The 14,241-nt window shown below is 39.4% G+C and overlaps 1 protein-coding gene across 1 annotated transcript in view; it reads right to left on the reverse strand.

Annotated features, from left to right (window-relative positions):
• Positions 1–251: 251 nt before the first annotated feature.
• The window catches only part of LOC135215279 (ATP-dependent DNA helicase PIF1-like), a 167,145-nt gene continuing 153,155 nt past the window's right edge, over positions 252–14,241 (reverse strand). The window contains exons 9-10 of the mRNA XM_064249824.1: positions 2,364–2,503; positions 252–508 (exon numbers count right to left, since the gene is read on the reverse strand). Of these exons, the coding sequence (XP_064105894.1) occupies positions 267–508; positions 2,364–2,503 (382 nt within the window). The 3' untranslated portion in view covers positions 252–266. The remainder of the gene's footprint in view (positions 509–2,363; positions 2,504–14,241) is intronic.

A 14,241-nucleotide genomic window follows, 5' to 3' on the forward strand; every position in this document is an offset into this window, starting at 1 on the left:
GGACACAAAGTGAAGCATATGACCAATGAGGACATGGAGACCCAATTTGCCAACCTGGAGGAGCAATTCTTCCTTTTGTTATTCCAGTTCATTATCTGATTTCATCAGTGCAGCACAAAAGGCTAGTGTAATAATAATGGGTTTGTGATGGGCAAAATTTTAACAAGGCTCGACAAAATTTTCTTAAAATAGTATTGCGTTAAGTAGTATAAGATCCTGAATTCTGAAGCCAAAGGAAGAAATTTATTAATGAAAGAATCTGACGATTAGCTATTGGGTACAGTACTACATATATTAGATGGAAATATCTCACCTCCCCCTACAGATTTGAATCCTGTTACAACTCCTCGGGCACCATTAACTAAGCCCTTATTCACATCCAAGTTCTTCATAAGCATGACTTGAGCACCAACTTTCAAAATGAGCTTGGAAACTACTGGGGTTTGAGAGTCTAATATCTTGGACAAGCCTGGATCACTGTCGACCGATTGAAAGACCTCTGCCGTGCCTGCATCAATAGAAAAAAAAATGAGAGCAAACATAAACTGTACAGTAAATTCAGTTGGAGATTGCTCATGTAGTTATATAATAAGGTTTTCAATCAGCCTGCGGTATAGTACAGTAGATTCCGTATTCGCAAGGGATGGGTACCACAGCCCCTATGGAATACCTATAATCTACAAATACTTAAAACCCTTCTAAAAATGCTTAGAACTGCTTATTTTGATAGTTAAAAGACAAAAAAACTAAAATGCTTATAGTATCTTAGTATTTTAAGTTTTATCACAAAAAGTTAATTTAGTCATGAAAAAGATATGAAAAGACAGTAATTTGTGAATGTTTCTTAGTGAAAAAACCACAAAGGCAGATTTTCTGCAAATAATGGATATACGAGGTCCACAGAAAAATCCGTGAATAGGTGAGTCCGCAAATTGTGAGTTTGTGAATAGTGGGGTCGGTATTCACTTCAGTACACTGATTCAGCTTTGAAGCTATGCTATATCATTATCCCTTTGAGGAATTGACATTATTTACAACACTTTCATTAAAAGGATGAATAAAAGTGCTGGAAGCAACTGGTCAATGAGGTGGAGCGGGGCACCACGCAAGGTAAAAGATAGACCTGAAAGATGTCGCAACAACTGGGGGAGGGCAGTCAGGATGGATTTGGCAATTATAAAAAATTGAGAAGGCAAAGGTTAGTTAAAGGAGACGTTGCTTTCCTGATAATCCACCAAGCAACTTTTGCTTTCTTATCAGCCTTTCCTACATACTTTCCATGAAAACAAGCAAGCAAGGGCAGTCATTTGATCCTGAACACCACAGAAATGTCAACCATCATATCGCATGAAAAATTTATAAGGCATGAAGCAGTAATAGCTCATTTTGTACATCCGATCACAAAATGAACGATAAAATTGAACTCATAACGCTCTGAAATATAAAAAAAATTGTGAATTATTTGTGTTTAGTCATCTCTGGGAAAGATCTGCATACAAAAAAACAAGTGATTCACGCCAATTTTTGCTAAAAAAAAAAAACAATGAATAAAAGGTGCTATGTGGACTTTTCCAAGAGGTTGTCCACTCGGAAATCATTCATAGGGTCCCGAGACATGAATAATGACTACCAACCTTTTAAAGCAAGACCTGCACCCGGGCCCCTCTTGGCCCCCTGGGTATAAGCTGTGTTGTTACTGAGATTTCTCAGCTCAAGTCACAATCTACCCAATACTATTTTAATAATGCCAAATTTTTTTTTTTTACAGGAATACTTGAAAGGTACTATCAATCATGGTCTGAAATTTACTCAGGTTGATGAGGCTATTTCTATGATTCAGACTGGGGTGCTTCAGAGGATCATAAAAGTATCTCTTGGTACTGCTGTAAGTTACACAATTCAGGTCTCAGGATATCTTCGAGCAGCAAGAAATGGCAAATCAGTAACTTTATCAACTTGTAAGGCGGCTGAATATATTTCTCTCACTTATGCTTATTCAGGAGGTTCAATTTTTTTTACAGAATTACTTGGTGATTTTTTTAATTTGAATAACATTGATGTAAAAATTGAAGTTGATAACCAAAATGCTATGAAACTCTAGAATTCCAATTTTTCACCAAGGTCGAAAGGTAATGTTGATATATTTTAAGTTCAAAGTTGCTTAAGTATTGCTTATGTCTTTTATAAAACCCGTTACACCTCAGAAATAACAGTCTCATCTCAACTCTGAAATCAGTTACTGTGAATTGCTATACTTTTGATTGAGGTGGTCTGTCAAATGTCAATCAAAAATATACCAGCGTCCCCTTAAATCTTGCAAAAGATTTTGTCAAACTCAGAGATGATAAAATATATAAACAAACCTGATAGCTTATTCAAGTGCCCACTATTAATGTTATCAACATCTTCACAGTGCGTGCACAGCCTCGTTGCTTTGATACCATCCTTTTCTACAATATTTTGCTCCGTTAACCGTAGTTGATCTGTCATATCCTCTGTACACCTGAAAATGTGAAATAATCAGAGAATCATTTTAAAAGCTATTTGGTAATAATGGTAACACAAAGCACAATGTTCAAAGAGTAGAACATCTATAATAATTACATGTATAATGTAAAATCTGGAGAAATATTTAATAATGCAGGACTACAAACCTACACACAGTAATATATGTAAAAAAATATTTTCACTGTTGCTGAATACATGGAGAAATTTTATATGCACTTGTGTTATGGTTTAGGTTAAACCACCAGTTTACACATTTCTTTCTGTGATCATTTATTGCTCATATATTATATTTTTTAACCCTTAATGGTTGGATACCCTCATATGAGTAGCAATAACAGGTTTTGGGTGGTGGATGGATTCACTCATGGTGAGCATCGATATTAGGCGCCAATGATTTGAAGGAATCGGGCAGGAAAGGGGTTCCAATACTTCTATAACCCACAAATTCACTAATGGCAACTTTTAGACTGGCCAACATGAAGGAGGCAGGTGGTTCATGAGTTAGTTGTGATCTTGACTTCAAGGGAGCATGTACTCCCAACCCGCCTCTCTCTCTCTCTCTCTCTCTCTCTCTCTCTATGCCTTTTTATAAATTAGCTCATAAATTTACCTAGGGGTTGCTGTTGGTTTTAGTTGTTATCTTTTATGATAGTCAGTTATAATTGTAATTTTTAAGTTATAATTGTAATTTTGCAAAAAGTTCGAATAAATATTAGAAAACATTTATAATCCCAAAAAGTTACTACATCTTTGATCTCAGTAAATTTAAGTAAATATTTTACAACAAATATGCTAAGAATTTGTTACTGATTTTAGTTCTTATCCGTTTTGATATTGTATGAGCTGTAATTATAATTTTACAAAATAAAATAATTTATTAAAAAACATGTGTAACTTGGTAAAATTTACAATTGTCTCATAAAAGAGGACCACAAGGGGTTGTAAGTAAATAGTAATTTTCAACTTCTCATAGCAAGTAGGGAAAATTTTTACAATTTTTTTCTTCTAAAACGTGCATAGTACTTTTTTTTCTGATTGGCTGACCTCAAAGTTTCACAGGCTTGTTCTAATACAAAACTTTAAATGTTGAAATAGAAATAAAAAAGAACAAAAGGGGCACTTTGTTTAAAACTAAGCCAAGAGGTTCATCACCTCTTACAAAATCAAGGTTGTAGCTTCCTTACTGGGGCAGAATGTTAGTCTGTAACATATTCTTACACCATCAACTAAATTTCAATAATTGACTCATGATTTTAAGTAACAATATTTCTAATGTGATTAAAAAAAAGGAAGTCAAGGCTAAAGGGCAGATCTAAAAGTAAAGGTGAACACAGCTGACTCGTACTGTTGCCACCTCCATGTGATAAGGGTCAGTGGAAAGACTGAGGTACTAATCACTGTAGACAGGGATTGAACCCTTCTGCCTTGGGTCCATTCATACCTTGTCAGACGCTATTCTGGCCAAGACCAACTACCATAAGAGAATTTTGTTTATATTGGTTGATCTGTCTTATGGAGTCCCCTAATGGGAGCCATAAGAGTAACTCTTCAGAGGGCAAGCAGTGGCTATGCTTTAAAATAATATATTATATATATATATATATATATATATAATATATATATAGTATATAGGATATATATATATAAGATAATTATATATATATATATATGTATATATATATATATATATATATATATATTATAATATATATATATATATATATATACACTATACACACACACACACACCACACACACACATATATATAATATATATATATATATATATATATATACAGTAAGTCCTCGGGTTACGCTGGTCTCGACTTACGATGTTTTTCGTGGTTACGAACGCCCCCATAAAAATATAAAACCAAAAAAATAATATTTTGCGTCGTTCCGTCTTACGCGGTTTGGAGCGTCAGTAAGCAACGTAAACAAACGCGAAACTAGTTCCAGGCACACGGCGGAAAGGAAAATACGCTTTGTGGGGAGAGGACGGCGTCGCTTCGTACGCACATCATTCCTCGACCCATACGCCATTTTGGTTGTTTACACTGCCTCTCTCTCCCTCGTGTTGTATCGGTTTTGTAACTTTTTTGCTCTTTGTTATGGCTCCCAAGCGCAAGGCGGACTCTTCTGATGGTAGTGCATCGAAGAAAAGAAAGGCCATCACCATGGAAATTAAAGTGGACATTATAAAAGCGATCTGAGAAGGAGAAACGCCAACAAACATTGGCCGCTCGCTTGGCCTTAGCCGTTCGACCGTTGCTACCATTATCAAAGATAAAGAGCGCATCGTTGAACATGTGAAAAGGATCTGCTCCTATGAAAGCGACAGTGATAACTAAGCAGCGTAGTGGTCTAATAATTGAAATGGAAAGGTTATTGGTGCATCTCCAGCAACTTCTGGAGGTTCTTTTTCTCTTCACTAACCTCCCCCAGTCTCTCCAGCACCGCAGCTTCCTCTCCAGTGTGCAAGCCAATCAAACTAATAAAGGTAAGGAATTGTTCTCTCGTTGTTATTGATAGGTTATTTACATTAAATCATGTGGTATTTTTCAATGTTCCGACTTACGCTGAAAATCGTGTTACGATGCATCGTAAGAACGGATCAACGTCGTAACTCGAGGACCCCCTGTATATATATATATATATATATATATATATTGGTCTATCTGTTTCTGCCAAATGCTTGCATATGAGGATGTCAACAGATTCTTTTAATGAATGGAATTGACAACAACGAAGACAATTTTGAACACGATATCACCAACGCTGAGGATTGAATAAAATTATCCATAGGAACTTTAATTTTACTGATGTTAAAATTGTATAGAAAATTATGTTTAACCCTTAAGAGCCAGGCTAAAAAAGGGATTTTGACGTAGGAAAAATCTATTTCTGGGTGAGGAAGCCGTGTTGCCCAATGAAATAGCGCTATTTCTTATTTCTAAGGTAAAATATTGCTAAAATACCAGAGAACTGCTAAATTGGACATGCCAGAATATTCTGACTCGCTCACCCTTTCTAAAAGGGTGTCGGTATAAATCTGGGGCGAGTGAAAAACACTACCACAGCAGCACTTCCTTATTAGTGAATAATTTATTGATTCAAATTTATCAGAGATAAATACCTCTTCATCAAAAGTAATTTCTGTACTTATTCTTGTCTCATCAGCGAAACTACTCACTACTGAGTCCTTAACATTACTGTCTATGTCTGCAATCATAATAACAAACAGCAATGCAGCTAACGCTGTACCTTGTGGCACACTGGATATTACCTTAGCTTCATCCGGTTTCTCATCATGTGCAATAACTATCAGTTTTCTGTTGTGTATAAATTCTTTTATCCATCTTCCTACTTTGACCACTACATTATGTTTTCTAATTTTCTTTGCTAATATATATAAACCACATCTGTTTCTTTTCCATTTATCATATTTTTATATATGTTCTCATGGTGGACTAACAGTTGGGTTTGTATACTTTTTCCAGGTACAAAACCATGTTGTCCTATATTAAACTAATTACTTTTTATTAAATGTTTCATAATATTTTTCTTCATTACCCTTTCATACACTTTCATAATATGTGATGTTAGACTCACAGGCCTATAATTATTTGCCTCTAGTCTTGATCCACTTTTGAAAGTAGGGGTAATATATGCTAATTTATGCTCATTATATAAATCTTGCCTGTATCTAGTACACTTTGCCTTAATAATATTGCAAGCAGCTTTGCGATAGAATGAACTACTTTCTTTAACAATATGGCAGGGACACCATCTGGCCCAGCTGCTGATCCATTTTTAATTTCATTAATAGCCTGCACAATATCGGCTTCAGTAATATCTGTGAAATAAATATTCACTATTTTCATCCCTTATTTCTGTATCATTATCTTCATTATCAATTCTAGGGATAAATTCTCTCTTATATCTTTCTGCTAATATGTTGTATACTTCCTTTTTTCATTTGTTAATCTCCCTTCATTTCTTAGAGGGCCTATTTCTATTCTTCTTTTATTCATCTTTTTCACATATGAGTACAAAAGTTTGGGGTTTTGCTCGATATTTACTAGGGTTTTTTCTTCCAAGTCTCATTTTTCATTTTCTTCTGATTGTATAGTAATTTCTTCTGCATTTTCTATCTTACTTTTTTAGTTCCATCAAGGGTGTTCCACGTTGGGCGAGTGGATTTCGCGCTCAGCTACTAACCCAGTGATCCGAAGTTCGATTCTCGCCTCGGCCAATGCGGAACCAGAGAAATTTATTTCTGGTGATAGAAATTCATTTCTCGATATAATGTGGTTCAGATCCCACAATAAGCTGTAAGTCACATTGCTATGTAACCAATTGGTTCCTAGTCACATAAAAACATCTAATCCTTCAGGCCAGCCCTATGAGAGCTGTTAATCAGCTCAGTGGTCTGGTAAAACGAAGATATACTCAAGTTCCATCATTTTCCATGCATTCTTTTCTTTTGCAAGACCTTTTTTCCACTTTCTGATTTTCTGGAACAAGATACTTCTGTCTCTTGGTATGCATGACTAATGTTTACTTTTCTTCTTCGGTATATATTTATCAACTATTTTCTCTAATATTTTATATAATATATCCGTATTTACCTGTATATCAACACTTACGACTATGTTATCCAAATCTTTGTTTAATTCTTCATTTATTTCTAACCATTTTATATTCTTACAATAGAAATTGTATTTTCCATATCCTTCCCACTTTTTCATCTCTTGCTTATCTCTCTTTTCACTTGCTTTGGAATGGACTGTTAATTCTATGATATTATGGTCTGAAATAATCGCATTATAAACTATTATTTCTTTAAACATAATTCACTCATTCACAAAAACTAAGGTCTAAAGTATTGTCCTTTCTTGTAGGCAGGTGATTTGATTTGTTGAATGTGTTTTCTAGTAGCATATTCTAATAGTTTTTGAATTGCCTCTTATCTTCTGCACTACTATTACCTCTCTTTTTTTATATGTATAAATACAACCACAATCTTCCTATTCGTCTTTTCCAATCTACGAAAGGAAATAAAGTCTCCAGATAGGAGAATAGTCCATCGTTGTGATTTCTACTATATCATCCAATTTTTCTGTTATGTGTCAAACTCTTTAATATTAGGGGATCTATATATATGATATTCATTAATTTTTCAGATTAATTTTTACCGCTATCAATTCCACCATTCTGAGTTACTATATTTCTCATATATTTTCCTTGTTTTACGTCCCTCCCATAATTTGTAGTTCCCCCTTGATTCCTATTTTTTCTATCTGATCTAAAAGTTTGGAACCCTTGTATCTGATCATCATTACCAGCCTCTTGGGAATACCAGGTTTCACTTCATTCATTATATCTTTTTTTTTTTTTTTTTTTTTTTTTTTAGTTTGGGTTTGTTCTTCTAAGATCTCTATTTTTCTTTTTGAGTTACTTATAACTAAACCCATGCACATTCATCACTATGATGGTTTGGGTGTTATCACCATCATTGTTGATGGGTTCATCTACAAATTTTGCATGAGAACGTAGATGCAAATTTTAGGTAAGTGTAGAAGTCTAGAAATTGAAATTTCTGTTCATTCCATTATATTGTAAATTTCAGGGCATTGTGTAAAAAATCACATTTTCTATTCACTTGATTTCATTGTAAATTTTAGGACATATTTCTTTTATGACAAAATAGTTTTAGTGCAAAAATCAGCCCAACTTGCATAGTTAAGGATTTTGACGTAGGAAAAATCTATTTCTGGGCGAGGAAGCCGTGTCGCCCAGTGAAATGTGTCCTCTTTAGCACTATTTCTAGTAAAATATTGCTATGATACCAGAGAACTGCTAAATTGGACATGTCAGAAGTCTCTGACTCGCTCACCTAAATAAAAGGTGTCGGTATAGAACTGGGGCGAGTGTTAAAACAACTACCACAGCAACCCTCCAATTAGCCTTTTCCTCATCAAAAGACCCTGAAAACGGGGAGCTGACCTATAGGTCACACCCAGCTACCCTGTTGAAGGGGACTGCGGCGTCATACTATCGATAGCAAAGAAGCTTGGTGCACAGCAAGGGGGGGGAAAAAAAAAAAAGGAAAAAAGGGGGGCGGGGGGATTTCACTGGGTGGACACGGCTTCCTCGCCCAGAAATAAATAGATTTTTCCTACGTCAAAAATCCCTTTCTGGGCTCAGCCGTGTCGCTCCGTGAAATTGTACCAGAGAAACACCAAGCTATACTATCCTGAAAGGAAAAATCATATTAATGAAATCAAAGGAAATAATAAAATATAGTTTAGAATTGGAAAAAATACAATTTATTTACAAAATATACTATATAGCCAAAAAACATGTGTCAACATTTGCAACAAGTCACATACATAATAAAATAATTACAGATAATTTGTATGTACGTAAAAACTATACACGATTATACACTTATTCTAATAGCTAAGCATTTGCTGAGGTAGGTAAAATGTTAATGAGGCTGGCATAATTGAAAAGATTCATATGACACAAGGACGGTACTATAATGATGTAGCAGTAGGAGACACTGGCCTTCCTGCAGCTATTGCACGATATTTAAGATCCTCTAAAGACTTAAGGTAGTGCTTTTTGAAAACCAAGGGTGACTTCCAACAGTATACTTCTTCAGATCATCAAAGTCCATATATTTGAAGAAGTTAACAGAAGTTGCTATTGCCCGAATGTCATGCACCTTGGGGAATGACCCTGGGCTGGCTTTCTTGATAAAATATAAAAATCTGCTGCCTAATGCCTTTTAGAGATAGTGTACCACCATCTTTTCTAATGAAAAGGGGGCCTTCGGAATAGTAGACGTCCTAGATAAATAGTTTTAACAGGACATAACGATGGATCCTGCGGAAGCGGGACAATCTTCCATGGAGACCACCTCATCAAGGGGTCTTCATTCTTAGCTAGAAATTGCTTATTTGGCGAAAGCAACACGTCCCCCGAGGAAAGGAACTCAATATGCACTTCATCTCTAGATAAAGATGACAGCTTTGATATTCGGCACCTGAAGCTAGACTCAATAAGAACAGAGTTTTACGCAAAATGGTTTGGTAATCACATTTGAAGTTGTCTGTTTCCGAGGCTAACCTAAGAACATCATTAAGAAACCATGACACTGACGACGGTCTGTGAACGGGCTGTAGACGTGCACATGCCCTTGGGATAGAGGTGAAATAAGACTCGGTTAGATTGATACCAAACCCGAGAAGAAAAATCTTTTTCAGAGCTGACTTAGTGGTTGTTATTGTTGCAGCTGCCAGCCTTGTTCAAACAAAGACCTAAGAAAAGGTTATGGCTACGTTCAATGTCATTACTTTGATATTTGATTCTCTGAGGAACGAAGACAATTTCTTAACTGCTGAGTCATACTGGCGAAGCGTAGACTCTCTCTTGTCTGACTCCAAGAACAACATGTTCTGTGGATCAATGTCGCCTACTCTCTTACCTGCAACTTCATGAAATCCATTAAAGTTAGGGTTTTGTGAAGACCTGAGGAATCGAACACAGTCCTCGTTTGAACTTGTTGCGATAGTCTCAAGTCCGGGAGAGGGTGAGGGCGAAGACCTAGTTCCAGAGAAGGGGAAACCAGTTGCTCTTGGGCCAGTGAGGGCTATGAGAGCCACCTGACCTTCGAAGGATCTCAACTTGTGCAGCACCTTCAGGAGAAGGTTCACTGGAGGGAATAAATAGATCTTCGTCCACTGGTTCCAATCTATGCTCAGGGCGTCCGTAGCGTATGCCAGAGGGTCCAGTTATTGGGGGCTACGTAACAAGGCAGCTTGTGGTTTGCCTCTGTGGCAACAGATCTACTTCTAGACCTGGTACTCTTTGGCAAACCCTCTCGAAGGATTCTTGGTCCAGTGACCATTCTGATTCCAGAGGGACCGACCGAGACAGGGCGTCTGCCACTACATTGTGGACTCCTGCCAGGTGAGTAGCCGACAGATGCCAGGAGTTCTTGGCTGCTAGAGAAAAGACTGCTATCATCACGTGGTTCACATGACTTGACTTTGAACCACCTCTGTTTATACAGTGTACTACTACTGCACTGTCGAGGACCAACCTGATATGAGTCTTCTTTGGAGGACGGAGCTTTTTTAAGTCAGAAACACTGCCATAGCTTCCAGAATGTTTGATGTGAAGTGTTTGGAAGTGAGGTGACCAAGTTCCCTGAACCTTCTCGTGCTGTGAATAACCTCCCCAACCTGTCAAGCATGCGTCCGTATGCACCACTAGGGACGGGGGAGGAACTGCAACGGTAACTCCTTGGCTAGGTTGGCGGCCTTTGTCCATGGGCGCAGGCGTTTTCTGAGAATCAGAGGTATCCGGGCGAACTTGTCCCGACACTTGGCTTTGCCTTCGAACGCCAAACTCGATTGATGTCCTTGAGCTTGGCTTTCAACAGAACGTCCGTGACAGAGGCAAACTGGAGCGAGCCTAGGATCCTCTCCTGATTCCTTCTCGAAGTCTCTTTGCACTTTAAGAATTGTCTTGTTGCCTTGGCAATCTCCTTTCTCTTCCTGCTGGAATGGAAAGAGTGTGAGAATCCAAGTCCCAATGAATCCCTAGCCACTGGAACTTGGACTCCGGATAGTCAACCGGGACTTGGTCCTGTTGATCTTGAACCCTAAAATATTCCAGGAAAGACATGACCTTGTCCGTGGCTTTCATACATTTGCCTTTGTCCATCTCCCAGATTAGCCAATCGTCTAGGTATGCCCACCACCAATATACCTGGGATCTTAGCTCCTGCACCACTGCCTCCGCCAGTTTCGTGAAAACCCTTGGTGCTATATTTAGCCCGAAGGGCATTACTTTGAAGGAGTAGGCTTCTTTCCCTAGTTTGAAGCCGAGGAAATGGTCGGAAGTGCCGAGCTATCGGACATGATAGTAGGCGTCTGTAAGATCTATAGAGGTGGTGACGGCCCCCCACGGGGAAGTAAGGTCCGCACCTGAGAGATGGTCAGCATTTTGACTTGTCGCAACGAATGTACAAGTTTAGACGGGACAAGTCTAAGATCACCCTTCTTTTGTCGGTCCCTTTCTTTGGGGACGCTGAATAGACGACCCTGAAATTTCAAGTTCTTCGTCCTGGAGATTGCTCACTTCTGGAGAAGGTCCTTGGAGTAATCCATCAATTCCTGCGTTGTTTCCTGATAGAAGGTGATGGGTGGAGGAGGACCTTTGATCCAACTCCAGCCCTAGGCCTCTGGATACTATGCTTTTTGCCCAACTGCTGAACCCCAACGATGACGAAAGAGGTACAGCCTGCCTCCTACCTGAGAAACTTGCATTGAGATGATGAAAAGGCCGGGATCCTCTGCCTGACCTTGCACCTCCAGTTCGACCCTTGGGCTCTGGCTCCTCCGCGCTGGCGAAAGGATCCTCTAGCCCTGCCACCCTTAGCACTCTGGTAAAGGGGTGAAATGCCCGACTCTCTAGACCGGGTTTAAAAGCGGGCGACACTGAATACTGTGAGGAGGCCTGTTGGTTAGACGGCGGCGAAAGGAAGACAAATTGATGCTGTTGCTGAGGCTGAGCCTTAGAATCGAAGGCTGGGATACCTGTTGAATTGGAACAGCTTGTAGCACAGGATGCTGTTGCGGGACTTGGAAAGGTAGGAACTTCCTTTGCCTCTTCCTAGCCCTAAAAACTGGAGGAAGAAGACTCTGATTCCTTTTGAAAGGGATTCCCCAACGCAACCTGATTGCTTTGGTTAAGACGTGATGCCTCGCTCTGAACCTCGTTTCTACTGCTGAAGCTGGGAAGAGATCTGCACCCCAGATTGAGGAAGCTAGAAGCTTGTTGGGTTCGTGCCTGATCGTAGCCTCAGACAGACATGCGTCCTGCAATTTCTCCTAGCAATCGCAAAGTCGTACAAGTCACATTGCCATGCTTAAAAGTAACGACTTCGCAATGACCGTTAAACAGCAGCTCCTGAGCGTACTCCCGAGCCGCCGTCTCTGTCATCATAGGGAGTTAAGAGACCTTGCGAGACGTGTCTTAGCGTCAAATTCGGCTTGGATCAATGCGTCTGACAGCCTAGGAAGGCGTTCACTAAACAAGGTGATTGCACAATCTGGCTTCAGCTTGCCTACCGAGAACGTAGCTGGCAAATCCTCCCACAAATCCTCCATACCTGGGAGTAGTAAAGATGTGGGATCTGTCTCCCTAACGCTGGGGCATGGGCTCTTCTCGAGTCACTGCCTGGAGTGTAAGTTCTGCTACCTTTGATGTAAAAGGTAAGGGGTTCCCGACATCAGTTGTAAACATGGTGAAACAAAAGGACTTTTAAAAGCTGTTACTCTAGTATTTGAGCAGTCCCACTCTTCTAGGCTCCGTATCCATGTTTGCTGAGCCTGATCTCTAGAAAGGATAACAGTCTCCTTGGGGACCTTATCCTCTCTAACCAGAGCTGCCTCCGTAAGCTCTAACATAGCCTATAAATGGAGGCTGTAAACCTTCGGGGAAAAACTCGAAATCCTCGAGCCTACGTGTGCCGCAACCTTCTATAGTCAACATCCCATTGACAAACGGAGCGAAGTTAGCCACCCTCCAGGGATTACCGGGGTGGAAAGGAGGAGCGTTGGACCCGTCAGGCATGCTCTGAGCTTGCATCAAGCTACTAGAAGGGGCCGAAACTGCCGACTCCTGTCTGAGACCTGCAATCAGGGAGTCCTGAGCACCTAACCTGCTAAACACTTCTTCAAACCTTGCTGCAACTGAGCTGAGTAAGCTACCAAGGCTACTGACCTGATTAGAATATTTGTGTTGAACTGGTCTTGGTCAACGGAAGGAGAATCATCCTGTCCCTCTTGCGGTACCTTATGAGGTATCCGGTCCCTAGAAGTTAATGGAATGGGACTGGTAGGGCAATAGGAGAATTCCCTCCTTGAGACCTTGGGATTGAAGGTTTGAAAGCGACTTTATTTTAGTTTTAATATGTGTATGACCTCTGGTGACTGCCCAGGCCTTGGCATTGTCTCTGATCTGCCTTTAAGCAAGGTTTTACCCGCAGGTTTTTTTGGTCTTTAGTTTAGGAATCACAGAGAAGGATGCAACTGGGAGGGGGCAAACCTCCTGTGAAACCCATGAAGGAATTGGAAGTAGAAGGAGAGGAAGAATCAGAGTCACTCAAGGAAAGATCCCGGTGACTAACTAAGCTAGCCTCATTAACACTGTTACCTGTACCCGTGCCTAGTGTAACGGGCAAATCCTCAACCACTTCAAGTGAGACTTCCTCTAGTCCAAGGTCCGGCAATTCCGCCTCTTGCTGTTCAATAACTGAGTCTTGGATTGATTTGATAATCGGTGCCGCTACTTTTGGATCGACGTAGTCCGGCAGATTTTCCGGCTGGGAAGAGCAAAGTCGCCATATCTCGGGACAGAATATACGGCTTAGCCTTCCCTACGTTCCGTCCAAACCCTCCAACCCAGATCTTGAGGGCGGAGAGTGCAGCATCCTTAATAGACTGCTCAGCCTGTAATGCAAGGAATGTGTCAATACTAAGTAAATTCCTTGAACATTATTCTATATTATTGATTAATCAATGTATAATTTATTTAAATTAATTTAATTGATCATTTATTTTCATCTCATTTCAATATTTGTTTTTTTTTTTTTTTTTTTTTACAATAAAACATAGAACCAGCAGTGCGGTAACTTACCGAAGAGGTAGCCTG

The sequence above is a fragment of the Macrobrachium nipponense genome, chromosome 5 (genome assembly GCF_015104395.2).
Source record: "Macrobrachium nipponense isolate FS-2020 chromosome 5, ASM1510439v2, whole genome shotgun sequence".
Classification (NCBI taxonomy): domain Eukaryota; kingdom Metazoa; phylum Arthropoda; class Malacostraca; order Decapoda; family Palaemonidae; genus Macrobrachium; species Macrobrachium nipponense.